This window comes from Dama dama, chromosome 29 (genome assembly GCF_033118175.1).
Source record: "Dama dama isolate Ldn47 chromosome 29, ASM3311817v1, whole genome shotgun sequence".
NCBI lineage: Eukaryota > Metazoa > Chordata > Mammalia > Artiodactyla > Cervidae > Dama > Dama dama.
The window spans coordinates 60,779,426-60,795,793 of NC_083709.1; the positions used below are offsets into that span (position 1 = coordinate 60,779,426).

The 16,368-nt window shown below is 36.8% G+C and overlaps 1 protein-coding gene across 1 annotated transcript in view; it reads right to left on the minus strand.

Annotated features, from left to right (window-relative positions):
• Positions 1 to 16,368, minus strand: part of LOC133048932 (guanine nucleotide-binding protein G(q) subunit alpha) — a 305,007-nt gene that overhangs the window by 69,785 nt on the left and 218,854 nt on the right. The window contains exons 4-5 of the mRNA XM_061132886.1: positions 9,639 to 9,767; positions 7,197 to 7,326 (exon numbers count right to left, since the gene is read on the minus strand). Coding sequence (XP_060988869.1) covers positions 7,197 to 7,326; positions 9,639 to 9,767 — 259 coding nt within the window. The remainder of the gene's footprint in view (positions 1 to 7,196; positions 7,327 to 9,638; positions 9,768 to 16,368) is intronic.

Sequence of the window (16,368 nt, forward strand, 5' to 3'; positions counted from 1 at the left end):
GTGTACAAAAAACCTAGGAAGAGCAAAAATCTTTTAAATTTTACTAGAAAATATGGTATATATCATCACATTCTATAGGATAAATCATCATGTTCTATGGGATAAAATTAATTCCTGAAGAAAATACAATAATACGATCAATAAAAGCAAAGAGTGAGTTGGCCACATTATGATTAAAACTCTTCTCTAAGACAAAGTGAAAAGACAAACCACACATGGAGAATTTTAGTCTCCTGTATCACTGAAATAGTTTATAAAAACAAAAGTAAACAAAATCTACTTTCCTGACCATTTTTGGTTTTATTCTTACATCAAGCTGTGTATTTAGACCTCATGTTACTGGCCTGTCACAAACTTCGATGTTACAACACTGACTTACACTGAGATAAACTGGCCTTAGGAACTCTGATATTTGGTTTCCTGGAAGAGTATTATCACAGATACAATTTACTACCTTCTGCAGTATCTCTGTACAAAGCTGCTGGAACAGTCACTTGGAGGGCTCTGTATGTACCAGGAGAAACTTTTTTTTTAAAAATAGACAAAGTGAACCCTGTAACAGACTATGATTACTTCCTTTTATTGGTTACTAAGAGACACTTGACTAAATCTATGGATTACCACTGGAAAGGTACCTAATTGTGTGGTTTTATTTCAGTTCTTAATCTCACTCTCCAATCCTTACTGTCTTTTCAACCAGATTTTTTTGGTGATTTATTTTATCCTACTGCGTGTGTGTGATTATGTATATACACAAACACATATACACACAGAGAGAGGCATATAATATTAATATAAAGGAAAAACTAATAGATATTTATTATATTAAAGTTTATAACTTCTGTTGATCAAAAGGTATCATTAAGAGAATAAATGGCCAACTAATAAAAATAAATGAAAAAAAAAAGAGAATAAATGGCAAGCTACAAAGTAGAATAAGATGTTTGAAATACACATAACAAGAGGTTCAAATCCAAGAATATTAGCAACTTCCACAAATTAGTCAAAAAAAAAAAGATAATTCAAAATAAAAATGAATAAAGTTGGTAGACAGCAGAGCTAAAGTTCCAATCGGATGTCTTACTTTATTTTACTTAATTTGTAATGCTATCACCTAGCAACAGTGACAATCACGGTTTACACTTTGGTCTTGGTAGATAATCCTCTATTTCCTTTTTCAGGGGAAGGGGTGGATGCTAATAACCTTCTCTGTATAATACTAACATATATATGCAATTTGTTGAGATTACAGAAATCAGATTATACCAAATATAACAGTATTGTACAATATTTTCCATATAATTAATAAAAAACTATTTCAGAGATTATACTAATACTGGTTCCATGTAAAGTCTTTAAGAGATCTGCAATATACATCCACACAAAAAGTATCCCTGTGTATCTACTTCCCTACACCCTTACCAGCACCAAGTGCAGGCCTCTGGTTCAGACTCATAAATGGTGATCAGAACACTTCCTCTTGGCTTCCTTCAAGCATTGAGGACAAAGAAATAAAGAAGGAGCAAAATAATGAGCAAACAGAAATGACAGGGAATGAAAAGGGTGTGTGATGGAGTTTAGAAAATAAACAAGTGGCTGAAAGTGAAAAAGGAATGAGGAAATGGGAAAGGGGTTAAATATTAAAAAAAAAAAAAAAAAGTAGGACATCTTTCAGGAATATTCCTATTAATCAGGCCATGACTCTGAGATAAGTAGAGTAATGACTGAGGAGCAAGATGTAGTTTCTGACTTCATAATTTGATTGAGAGTGGATAAAGGAGGGCTAGAACCAATGCCACCAAGACTGGATATCTTAACCTATGCTCTTACTTTTGGAGTTTGGGTTTCTTCTCAATTTTTAGTCAGTTTTCTCCTCCCAGAGCTGAATTTTATCTGAGAAAAACTCCCAACCTTCACTTGGAGTTTTTAGAGCAGAACAAAGCATGTTCCTCACACTTTCAAAGAAAATGTTCAGGCTTTGGTTGCAGTTGGATAACTTCAAAATGGCTTCATTTAAAGACTTCATAAAAAAAAAAAAAGACTTGATATAAATATGAAAAAAATCATAAAGAAAATTTTAATCTACAAAAAAAGAAAGCTGAGAACAGAAGAATTGATGCTTTTGAACTGTGGTGTTGGAGAAGACTCTTGAGAGTCCCTTGGACTGCAAGGAGATCCAACCAGTCCATCAGTTAGTCCTGGGTGTTCATTGGAGGGACTGATGTTGAGGCCGAGACTCCCATACTTAGGCCCTCTGATGCGAAGGGCTGACTCATTTGAAAAGACCCTGATGCTGGGAAAGATTGAGGGCAGGAGGAGAAGGGGATGACAGAGGATGAGATGGTTGGATGGCATCACCGACTCAATCGACATGAGTTTGGGTAAACTCTGGGAGTTGGTGATGGACAGGGAGGCCTGGTGTGCTGCGGTTCATTGGGTTGCAGAGTCAGACATGACTGAGCAACTGAACGGAACTGAAAGACTCCATAGAGGAGAAATATCTGAAGGAAATGCACATTTTAGACTGTTTGAAGATAGTTTAAAATCACAAGAGTAATTCAGAAACTGAACAACTGGTAAAGGATCTCTGGCTGATCTACTATGAGTGTAACAAGAGCTTAGAGATGGAAAAGAGTGGTTTCACACTTCACAGGGTCAGTATTTTCATTCTACCTCTGTGTTCTTGGCTACCTTTAACAGGTCATCTTGCTTTTTCTCTGAGCTCATCCATAACTTCTGGAAGACGCTGTGAAGTAGGGGAAAGAAAGTTGGTCTAGAAGGGCAGGGGAATGGGACCCTGAATGATCCTGCCCATGGCCTTAATCTCTCCATTCTCAGCAAACCTGATCTTCTCCACACAGGAGGTCAGCCAGTGAAATCCAAATGAGTAATGGTTTAAACAAGTTTTGAACAGGCATTAAGTGCTAAGTTATTACAAATGTCTATGCTCTCCTTTGACAGTTTTTTTTTTTTCAATCAATTGAGCAACTCTAAGAATCAGATTTGAAGAATATATATTTATGGGAACCAATATTTGGGGAATCTGTCTTGGTGCAAAGGAGGACCTGGGATACAGGGAACTATCTCAATATTTTAATAAAACTAAAACCTAATTGGTTGTGACCATTTCAAGAGGATTAATGTAATTTAGAAGCATACACACCCTGCTTATTTAACTTATATGCAGAATACATCATGAGAAACACTGGGCTGGAAGAAGCACAAGCTGGAATCAAGATTGGTGGGAGAAATATCAATAACCTCAGATATGCAGATGACACCACTCTTATGGAAGAAAGTGAAGAAGAACTAAAGAGCCTCTTGATGAAAGTGAAAGAGGAGAGTGAAGAAGTTGGCTTAAAGCTCAACATTCAGAAAACTAAGATCATGGCATCCAGTCCCATCACTTCATGGCAAATAGATGGGGAAACAGTGGAAATAGTGGCTGACTTTTGTTTTTTTGGTCTCCAAAATCACTGCAGATGGTGACTGCAGCCATGAAATTAAAAGACACTTGCTCCTTGGAAGGAAAGTTATGACCAACCTAGATAGCATATTAAAAAGCAGAGACATTATTTTGCCAACAAAGGTCCGTCTAGTCAAGGCTATGGTTTTTCCAGTAGTCATGTATGGATGTGACAGTTGGACTATAAAGTAAGCTGAGCACCGAAGAATTGATTCTTTTGAACTGTGGTCTTGGAGAAGACTCTTGAGACTCCCTTGGACTGCAAGGAGGTCCAACCAGTCCATCCTAAAGGAGATCAGTCCTGAGTGTTCATTGGAAGGACTGATGTTGAAGCTGAAACTCCAATACTTTGGCCAGCTGATGCGAAGAGCTGACTCATTTGAAAAGACCCTGATGCTGGGAAAGATTGAGGGCAGGAGGAGAAGGGGACGACAGAGGATGAGATGGTTGGATGGCATCACCGACTCAATGGACACAAGTTTGGGTAAACTCTGTGAGTTGGTGATGGACAGGGAGGCCTGGCGTGCTGTGGTCCATGGGGTCGCAAAGAATCTGACACGACTGAGTGACTAAACTGAACTAAGAAGCATACACTCAAAAAAGAAGTGCTGGAGAAAAAGAGTCTGAGTTTTTGTGATTCTATAAAAAGCTTAGTCTGTAAGAAGACAGTCCCTGAGTCTGTATCTGAGAAACAACAATGTATTAGTGCTCAGATATTCACATAACAGAGAACCACAAAAACAGGATTAAAAGACGCAGTTTGGATATACACTGATGACCTGAACTATGTTATGCAAATGCTTTATTGTGTTTTCTGGACTTTCGGGGACACTGAAATAATGTACATGTGAAAGGATTAGAGCAGAATAGCTGGCTCCATGCTGGTATGCTATTACAGGGAAACCAAGACAGTAAAAGGAATATGGAAATCAACACAGCTCTACAGCCCTGATTATGCTCACCCACTGTTTGACCACATATTTCCTTTTTTGGAGAAAACAGATAAAGAAATTCATTCCCCAAACTCTTGGAAGACAGAATCTAGACAGACAAAAGCATATCTACATAAAAATTCTGAGGACTAATGCATAAAGCTTTAAAATATTAAAAGCCAAAGCAATAACCTAAAATAAAATACTTCCTTTAACTGCTTTTGCTAGTGGTCTGCAATGCATTTTCCACAGTTCCCCAAGATAAAAAGGCAGCTGTCAGTATCCATTCCCACGTTTTTCTCATGAATATATATCAAGGGAAGTACAACAAAGTCTGCTTTGGATTAGAGTTATGAACATCGGATTTCAAAAGAACAAAATGTTTTAGGAGTTTATTCCCGTTTTGTCTCACCAAACCCTAAAAATGTGAGGAAAGTAGAATTCTATAGTTCTGAGTTTTCTTAAAGATTTGAGAAAGTAGAGGCAATGATATTTTCATATATTATTCTAATTGGAAAATAAAAAAGAATAATGGACTACATCCTGACATTTAAAAACACTTTTGATAGTGTTTCCCAATTACCAACAGTGATGGCTATGGATAACATGGATGAAGAAATTAACGAGCAGTATTATTTTTTCTTATTATGTTTAAGACCATCTCCAGTACTACCAATCAGACTTGACATGATGTTTGAGAAAGGAACACCATAAAATTACAAGGTAGGCTTAAAAAGTATTCACAAGTGATTAGGGAGTCCTAATGAATAGTAACAGATTTATTATTTTAATTTGCAGCATAAGACATCACCACAGGAATCAAGAAACTGATATATTTTTAGATGTACATATGTACCTATACATTGAATGGCAAGTTACTGTGGAAACTTTCATTCTGTGGAAACCTTAACTGGATTTATGTGCTAGAATTAGCTGATGAGTTGCAAGTTTTGAAGTGGTAAACTCATTAGCATTAAATCACAAAATTTATTTCTTTATAAATATAATGCATTTATCATATAAAATATGTATTGATAAACATTTGTTTTCCTCTAGCTATATGTAAATAGTGACAAAAGAAATTAAATTATGCATGCTTCTTACATCTTCTGTGTAGTTGAAAACATCTTAAAATTTTATTTCACTGGACAGCAAATTAAAGAAGAGAAATGATGACCTTTATAACTAAGGCCTTTCTCCTCTCCTACTCTCTATACTGACAAAAAGCATCCTTCTTTTTAGGAGGTCCTTTAGGCCAGTGTCAATTTTTTTCCCCCATTTCTGTATCTCTTTAGATAGCCTGGTATCTAGCACATAGTAGAATGAGCCCTCAAAATATCTTTTGTCTTGATTCAACATTCAAATAAATAAAAAATGTTGTCATGTTCTTCCAAAATATGTAATGTCTTTAAAATATTATATCCAAAGATTATGGAATAACAAACAGATATAAAAATAAAAATACATATTGAGATAGCATATCTAAAATTCTTAATAAATTTGAGTTAAGCAACTGCTTAACTCAAAAGTGTGATAATTATTCTCATATATCTTATACTTTTCAGGCATTTTGTGTTACAGAAGGCAAATGGTGATAAACCTCATTATTAAAAAGAATTCCCTTAAATAACAAGATATACATTGAAAAAAAAAAAAAAAAGGAAATTTCTTTGGTTCAAAAGCCCATATACTTGTAACCCAGGAAACATGTGAAATGTATGAACAGGTAACTTATCTCCATATGGGATATTTGTTCATCAACTTTTTATCAATTCTATATACAAAAGAAATGCTAAGGAGGACTGGATTTGTATTTTAATGGAAATACTAACACCTGAAGAAAAATAAAATATTTAAAAGGACCAAGAAGCCAGAATTCTTGTGTACCCCAAAAATGTACAAAATCAGAAGTACATTTTAATATGCCAGATCTTATTTTAATCAGCTCTTGGGGATTTCTCATGTCCTTCTTTTTATTGTCTACCCTATTAGGAGGATATTTAACATCTGCTATTGGCATGTCAGTCTGCAAACTCTGCCTCTAGCAGGAAAACAATGGTGTCTTCTCCATTTCCCCAATACACACACCGAACTCCAGACCAAAGTCACAGCTTTCTATGTCCCTTAAATATTCTCCACAATCAACTCTGACTCATGATGGCGCCTTTATCATCCTAAAAATCCGTATTTATACTTGTCAGAATTTCATGCAATAGGGAGATGACAACCCTGAATCAGCTCTCCAGACAGGCATATCAAGGATGCTTTTTCATTCACTCAGTGCTTAGAAGAGATAAAGCTTTGCAATAGCCTCCAGAATTCTGTAAAAGCAGGGAGGCCACATCACCAGGACACTTCTTGGCTCCAGAACAAACTGATTTAGAGCCCAGCTGCAAAGTCACTCACATTTGCCAAGAGAGATTTTGAGTATTCTTTGCGACCCACCCCTCACACAAACAATGATTCGAACAAAATGAAAACAAAACAGGCTGACTCACTCCACTACCCTTAGCTCCATCCTGTAGGAAGAAGTCTATAAAACAGTGTGATGATTAGCCTAGGGATTTCCTGGTTATTTTCATTTTCAGAGCCTCTGTCTAGTGTAAAAAGTATCAAATAGGGTCTAATTAGACCTGAACACACAGACCTGCTCAAACATCTTATTGTTCTGAGTGGTACAACAGGGTTATTTTGGGTTATTTAAAAAATTCTCAAATCAGTAGTCAAGAAAGCAATGAAGTCAGTTTATCCCAAGCCCTTTCAGTTATTTGTATCAGATCTGTTCACAGAGCACTCACCTCATTGTCTGACTCCACGAGAACTTGATCATATTCACTAAGCGCTACTAGAAACATGATGGAGGTGACGTTTTCAAAGCAGTGTATCCATTTTCTTCTCTCTGACCTCTGGCCCCCTACATCGACCATTCTGCAAGGTTAATAATATTCATATTAATAGCACATAAAGAAAAGCGTCAATATAAATATAGCTTTACTTATAAACTTAAGAAATATACTTTCTGAAGAGAACAGGTCACCAAAGTCAATTCAATTAATATTTATTGACCATCTACTAATTTTCTGTTACCCAAAATCAAAGTCAAGACATTCCACATAATAAATCATTGTGGTTATTAAAAAATTACCTGGCATGTATGAAAATTATGACTTTGTAAAAAAAAAAAAAAAAAAAGAAAGAAATCCTGTGCCAAGCCAAGCAAAAAGGGTGTTTTATTTGACCAAGCATAGAAGAGTCAGAAACAAAATGAGTTTTATTTGTGTTCAGCTCTAATGGCAAATACTGTCTTCAGTTTCTTTTCCTATAAAATGAGAATGAATATCTTCATGTATTTCTCAAAAAAGCTAGAGATGACTGCAAAGGCATTTAAAAGATGTAAGATGCCATATATTTCAACATGAGTGTATAAATCTGTAAATGCAAACACAACCCCACTGATCTTCCAGCATTTGAGGCTGTTTTTTTCTTCCAATATTGACAATAATTTGTACAATCATGCCAATAACATGGTGCAATAAGTCTTATACATAAATCAACTTGCTATGCTGCAAGAAGTCATGTGTATAAAATTAAGATGCTATAAGGAGCCACCATATGAGTTATTTCAAGAATTTGTTTTTTATACATCAACTCTGTGCTAACTCATTGCTCAGGAACTGACATCAATTAACTTGAATGCTAATGTACACAGGAAAATATCTAGCAGAACTTAATATTGAATCTAAGTTTCTTCAAACTATTGACTAAAATGTGCACCATGTTTACAAGATAAATCTTTTCAGAAAATGAGAGTTTTAGGTACAAAAAGTTTGAGAGTAGGGTTCTGAAAGTGTTTGTTGAGAACTGCAGTTGTTCTTGGTGTCTTCCTGGCTCTCAGCGTCAAACCTAAATTAAGAAATCAAGGATGTTCCAGTGATTGTTTTGAAAAGTTTTCATGAAAGAGATATCTGAGGAGCAGAACAATGGATCCAGGGAGACCTATGAACTACAGACATCAAAACTAGATTCTTAGGTCTTTATAAATATTAAAATGCTAGTTCTTCTCTGGTGTTGAGTGAATAATATGTTCATTTATATGAAATCCTCATTCCCTGAAATCCTGTCATGCTAAGCTCTATAAGATGCTTTTGACTGTAGCAAGAAATTATTATTCTGTCATTACTTTTATTGAAGTACCAAAAAATGTCCTTTAAAAGTTAGTATACAAAATGAAGGAAACAACCTCCCCAAGATGGAATAGTGACATGGTTTCAGATTTCACTAATCATAAAGCAAAGAGGAGATGAGAATCTCCATGAAATGCTACATGTCTTCTGAAAATATTCTAACAAGGTTAGAACCAGATGGAAATGTGGTGTTTCAAATGAAAGATCTCTAAATGCTATGAACTCAAAACTTAATCCAGAATGCTGAAGCTGTAAGGAACCTTAGTGATCATCTAATGTAACCATTTTATTGATGAAAAAAATGATGCTCAGAAATTATTTCCAAAGTGTCACCCTCTTTATGGATATGTCTAACAGAGTAGTATGGCAGCCAGATGCCACCACAGGTGCTGAGACTGATTAGAATAAAACACACAGTGCTTTGCAGGCAATGACGGAGGACCTGCTTATCAGAAGTTACATTAACTCCCACTTCACAACCCTGTATTCTATGTAGTTGCCTTAAATGGGATGGGTTCTTCCAAGTAACTCACCTTTCTGACCCCAAAACATACTCACATGGTTTCATTCCTCTATGCACCATGAGGCTTGTATTCTAACTAGAAGTACATCTGAGCGATTGTGTAATACGAGGTTAAATGAAAGCAGTTTTATTTTTTCTCATCTTAAAAAAAATTAGACTACTTCTGCTGAAGTATTACCCAGAAAGAATAGCAGTAGTGAAGGAGAAAGTAATAAATCTTCATTCTATTTTCCTATGTAAATTTAGGCTAGGTTAATCAATGCATTTTCAAAACCTTGTGTTTTTAAATCTTTGAAGCAATTTATGTTGATTTCACTGATTTCTTAGTGATTTAATCTGAAATAAGAAACCTGTTCATGCGTCTTTCTTCTACTTCCTCTTTCAGGGACACACTACTTCATTTATGTACCTGATGATAGTAACTAGTACAAAGGTGTTATTGTTTTAAAGTCTATACATGGTTTCAATATATATTCACCAATGTGCTCCAGGTATAGGAGCTGGGAAGTGGATTTTATGGACTCAGTTACTACCTGAAAATGACACTTTGTAAGTCGAAGGGGTATTCGATGATCCCTGTGGTGGGGACTCGAACTCTGAGCACGTCTTGCTGCGTAGGCAGGTAGGCAGGGTCAGCAACGCGGTCCAAGTCATTAAGATAGCTGGAGGAGGGAAGACACAGTGAGAAAGTCAGTGACACCATCGCACATGGCCTGCTGATGGAGAAGGAAGGGAAACAATGCATCCTAAGAGAAAAGAAAGAGAAAATCAGAAAGTGACAGGTGCAGTCACCCTTCCACAAGTCACAGCAAGGTTGTCCATCTATGACGACACGGTTCACGGTATTTCTCACTTTCTTACAATCAAATAGAACCCGGACCAAAAGTAAAGGGGGAGAAGAAAAGATTTAAATCAGTCTCCTGCTCTGTACTTGTTTGGCAGATCTGGTGATTGAGCAGGAGTTTAAAGTAAATAGCTCTTGAATTATTTACACAAATGTTATTTGTATAAATAAACAGACAACAGAGTGACACATATGGTCAGGATGCATTTTTTTTTTTTTTCTTTTTAACAGAACACCAGAGTCCTTTCCTGGAATGTATTTCCTTATAAGACAACAGCATACTATGTCCTCAACTCTATCCAAAGTTTGAGTCATTCACAATTAATGTGAAGCCACAAGATTTCTAGCTACTGAGGCATCAATATCTAAGGCCAGATATTCCCAGTGTACAGAATCATCACACCTAAACTTTAAATTTATCTGCTTATATAACACTTCTCCATTAAAAAAAAAAAAAAGCCTTTCACTGTGAAATAATTTTAGACTCACAAGCAGCTGCAAAAATATTACAGAGAATTCTCCTGTGCCCTTCATTTAATTTCCCCCAAAGATAACATCTTACGTGACCACAGTACATTATCAAAACCAGGAATCTGACATTGATCCAATAATATTAACTAAACTACAGACGTTATTTAGATTTCATCAATTTTTACACACACACACACCCACACACACACACATTTTTGGAGGGTATATACAACTATGACATTTTATTTCACATAGAGATCTGTGCAGTCACCACCACAATTAGGATACAGAATTGTTCTGCTATCAGAAAAACTTCTTTGTGTTACCCATCCCAATTCTAACCTCTGGCAACCACACATATATTCTCTATCAGTAGAATTTTGTCATTTCAAAAATGTTATATTTCATTCTCTAAAATTGCAAAAATATTTGCAACTGTGAGAATCACATAATTGGTGAGAAATCACATAACTGATGAGAAACAGGTAAGTTCTGCATGGTATCCTCATGATTTCAAAGAGAACCTATGTTCCCTTTGGCCCTGAAAGGTATGGAGCACAGGTAACATTTTCAAAACATGCAACTACAAAGGATATATAGAAAGTAACTAACATGTGAAAAAGATTTAAAGAGAAGGTAGAACCATTATAGACATGAAAGAGACTACATCCTCAATACCTTTATGCCCACGAACAAGACAGAGTGAGCTCTGAGATACAGAACAGGGACTGTCTGGTGTGAGGCATAACTTAGCAAAAGCATGAATATTCAGTTGACATGACCTATTCAGGAAAAAGACTTTGTCTCACCCTCTCTTATTCCTTATTACCTAAACGAGTGCCTGGCAAATAATACTTAATGATTATTTGCTGAATGGATGGATGATTTCCTATGCTGAGAGTTAGTTTTAACACTATTCAAATATCCTTCTTACTAGTGGTGTTTCCATATCAATGACATGGTTAAATTTGAAACTGAGTAGTGAAAAAAATACCACATCAAGTCTCTAAGATTCATGGGATCATAAAACAGTAGACCTGGGTCTGGCTTTAACAAAGAAATAAATTACCACCTTTTTGCAGCTGTATCAATTCTTTAAGATAAAACCGTATTAGTCTGGAAATTTTTAATACAAAACAACTAATGAGTATTCCACTGGCCTTACCTCAAACACATCAATGATTCTCTAGCTGGCTATTAGCTCTCACTGACTGATAGGAACCAGCCAATGTGGACAGCTTCTACCTGCATAAGCCTCAATCCTATGTGGCCCCCTCATCCCGGGCTTCAGGACTTGGGAGGGACTCACAGCACCTCCTGCATTTCACATTTGCTTAGGGAAAAAAGCCACTCTATTCCCTTAGAAATGGAATTCTAGCACGCTAAGACGAGCCCATGCTCATTTGTTGACCCTTGCCTCATTCTGAGAAGAGGTAACAATGGAATAATCTCTTAACTGAATTGCACTTTCCACTGAAGCATCTCCTGTTTGGGGGGGGAAATTTTGATGGAATATGGGAGGGATGGGTTCATGCTGGACTATTCCATTCATTTAACCTTTAACAGAGAAACACCGAGGTCTGGACAAACTTACATTGCAGAGTAAATTCAGAGAGTTAATTATAGCTATAATTTGTTTTGTAGGAATGATTTTGAGTGGCTGCTGAGGTCATTCTTGGGGTGTTGCTATGGTGACAGGTACAAGGTACATTTCCAAGGCAATGTATATGTAACAAGTGACTGGTAGTAGCTCTTTCCTGATGTCAGAGAGAGAAAACTCCATGATTCACATGGGACTTATTTAACTGTCTAGGAGTGAACACTTATTTAGGATTGATTGAAAATGGAAAGTTTAGTCAATTAAACTCATTTTACTCCAATCCATTCATGGGGATTTAATCACTTGTCACTGCTTTGAGACACTTAATAATTGAAAACTCCATAACTGCTTTAAAAAAAAAAAAAACTCAATATTTTCCCCACCGACGTTTGCCCATTTAGGGTTCTCACACTCCATGGGGTCAGGGATCATGACCCCCTTCGTCCGTGGCTAGTCACCAACACTCCACCAAGGGACTGGAACATAGCAGTTGCTCAAGATGTGACCCAAATTAAAACTACTTCCTAGAAAACACTGTAGTGGTTAGAAAGGTAGGTTACACCTTCTGGGAGAAAACAAAAGAGGACGGGGGTTGATAGGTACGCATCTTCATGTAGTTACCTCTCTGGGTTATTACTGGCCTGCACTGTGCAAGAACCAAATTCTGAATTAACATGCCTCTGATGAATGTAAAGACAACACAGAAAGGAAAGGCAGCATCCATTTAACCTCATTTAGTTATTGTGCTTCCTGATATTCTTTCAGGGCCTGGCCACTGAATGATATAATTGGTACATCCGTTTTAAGCCTGTCAGTATCAAGCTTTCAGGCCCTGGAATTCACTCTAATCCTGGGCAAACAGAGGGAGTGGTCCCTTATTAATAGATGATTGTGACACAGTATCTTTAATGGAAGAAACAGGATTCTGATGGTTTTCAGTGAAAAGCAAGACAACAGAGACTCGTCTTAGTAAAATTTCCATGGTTCTTTTCCTACCATGAAAAAATGCAGGGTCATCCTGAAATTCAACAACCATCTTGATGGGAGCTGAGGAAATGAAGATCCCCAGGATGTGATCCCTGCCGAAAGGAGTTTACTAACTTGTGGGAAGAAAAGGGTTATATGAAGAGGAGGAATAGGGCAGTTTATCAGGGAAGGAAAGAATGCGTATTTTGGAGACAGTCATTTTCTGGGAAACTGTTTGATCTGTCTCTAATCCTTGGTGATTAGCCACGAAACATCCTTCTCTTGCATGACTGATTTATATGAAAGACTTAAGGAAATGATGCCCATTTGTTTATAATTACACTTTGTAATTGCTAAATTCCTTTTACACTTAACTTCAGGATCCCATCTCTGGTTGCAGAACAATAATAAATTCATAAATGGGATATAATCCATTACTTTAAATGATTAAAAATATATGGCATAAACTTGAATGTCACGAAAATAATATGCTCCAATCAAATTAAATATGGCATCTCTATTCTGAATATTTTTAAAAGAGATTCCTTAGTTTTTGACAAGTTTGTCAGTAACAGTTTTGAAAGTGTTTGTCGCCCAGTTGTGTCCAACTCTTTGAGACCCCATTGACTGCAACCTGTGAGGGCCCTCTGTCCATGGGATTCTCTAGGCAAGAATACTGTTTTGAGTTGACCTTCAAATTTAATTTATGCTCCAATTTGACAGGTAATGAGAACTTTTTTAAAGTAAAAAGAAAAAACCCTACTCTACTACCTATGACTGGAAGGATAATTGAAATCTAAGCCAAGAATAGCATAGAAATTAGAAATTCAAGTGGTTTTTAAGTGAAAGAAACATGAATAAAATTTTGAGATGACTCAGCAAGTAAACTGCATCATATTACAGCTGCGGTTAAAAAAAATTAACACAAGTATTAGGCACACAAGCCTTACCAATTATACCAAAAGGGGGAAAGAACCCGTGGGTGGTAAGTGGAAAAACAAATCTCTGACATTGGGTCTACAGCTAACCAAACATAGTAAGATAACTGAATACGGCACCTTGGAGCATTTAATGTAACAACACTATGGGCCATGTATCGGGGTTCTTTAACTCCTGTGTAAGAGCCTCCTACACAGGCTGTGTTAATAAGAGATCTGCAGTTCAAGTCAGATATTAAGGCGAAGCCCTGGCACAGAAAATGACTCTGGGTAGAATTTTACATTTTTAATTATTGAAAAGAAGGTTAGAAAAACTAGGTCGACTTTATTAAAAAAAAAAAAACAAACAAAAAAAACTAAGACCTCATTGTAAGAGCAATAGTTTTAAGGTACCTGAAAGCTGGATCATGCCTGAGATCTTCTTTGACACTGGCAAAAGCACTGGAAGCTAAGACACTAGAAACACACACTCACTGTACAGTTGCTATGTGACCACAGGATTCAAAGGAAAAAAGTAAAAGAGACGTTCAAAGTGAACTTTAAAAACAAAAAAAAAAGAAAAATTAAAAAAAAAAGAAAGTAACCGTTCTGCACAACTGCCATCCTGAGGGGACAGTCAAGCACAGGTTTTGGTGCCAAGACCCACCTATGTGCCCCCTCCTCCTTCGGTAGATCCTGCTGTTCGGAAGAGCCTGGCTAGTGATCTGGTTAGGTGGCTTAGCGGCACGGGATTTCTGATTACTCATGACACAAACACTTTCATCTTGTCAAGAGCTCAACTTTCCTTTTTCCTCTTTAACATCTGCACACCATGATCAGAGTTCAAGGAGGTACAGCAGAAAATTTGCTCATAAGAAATTATTTGTTTTAAATACAAAATTCCAGATTTAAAATAAGATCTCCTAGGGGTAGCAGGGGGCTGCAACCTCACAGTTTATGAAAGCTACTCAAGGGAAAATATTCTGTGGGATAAAATAGGAAAGACCATGTATTTCAATCTTCCTTTGCCAAAAAACTAAACCAACTCAGAAAATCAGATTTTTTGAAAGTAAATTAAATAACTCATAAAAAGATACTATATCACTGCATTTATAAACAGTTTCAGAATGTTATATATGGATAGCTGATCTCAATGTCAACCATAAAGAGACTACTAGTGTCAAGTGGGGGAAGGAGCTGGCAGCTATATGTGATTCAGGCAGGCTCTAGGACCAGGCCTAGGTCAGAGCAAAAGATTCCTAACTAAGTCTGGTGCTCAAACAAATTGACCTTGTAATTAATAGAGCAAAACAAACAAACAACAATGGTGGGGGAAGGGATAAATCAGGAGCTTGGAATGATATACACACACAACTATATATAAAATAGATGACCAACAAGGACCTACTCTATAGCACAGGGGACTCTACTTCAGGTTCTGTGAAAAGTTACGTGAGAAAAGAATCTGAAAAATAATGAATATGTGTATATGTATAACTGAATATGTACACATATAACTGAATCAACTGCTGTACACTGAGGCTAACACTGCAAATCAACTGTGTGGTATAGTGCTGGTTTAGTCACTAAGTCGGGTCCGACTCTGGGGACCCCACGGACTGTGGCCCACCAGCCTCCTCTGTCCATGGGATTTCCCAGGCAAGACTACTGGAGTGGGTTGACATTTCCTTCTCCAGGGGATCTTCCTGACCCAGGGATTGAACTTGCATGATCTGCATTGCAGGCGGATTCTTTTACCGTGGAGCTACCACGGAGTCCCAAATCAACTATAAAACAACAAAAATAGAAGACAGAGTGAAAGAGACAGAGATACAGAAAGAGAACAGGAAGGAGAAAGAGAGGCCTTTTCAGTTTGCCTGTTTGGCTTTGTTGATTTATTCATCTTTTATATGACAATTTTCAAAGCTGCTGACTAATTTTGACACAATTTTTATACTTCTAAGATGTATCAAGCATCAGAAGGCTACTTTTTATTCTAGTCTGCCTCTCTTGAACTGTAATGACAGTGCTTAATTTATTTTTCAGTTAACTTACACATATTTACTGAAAATCTTTTGTATGTCAAATTCAAATCACTGTGTGTGTTGGAGAGTGAGGGGGGCTGGCACAGGGAGCTGGTAAAAAATACATATATATATACACACACATATTCTTTGCCTGTAGGGACATCAGGTTACCTGGGAAGTAAAGATAGCACAGATGAATCAATTAAGAAATAATTAGGTGCCAAATTGTGAGGTGCTAACTACGAATGCATTAAGAAGGGAGAAATGATTATGAACTGGTCACTGGAGAATTGCATAGAAAAGTGGAGGATGAGTTACATGGTGCAGACCTAAGGGGACTAGAACACACTAAAGGGGAAAGAGAAGAGAGATGGGAAGAAATCAGCAGACACATAAATTACTTACTCTTTTATTATTCAACAACTTTCCCTGGAAGCC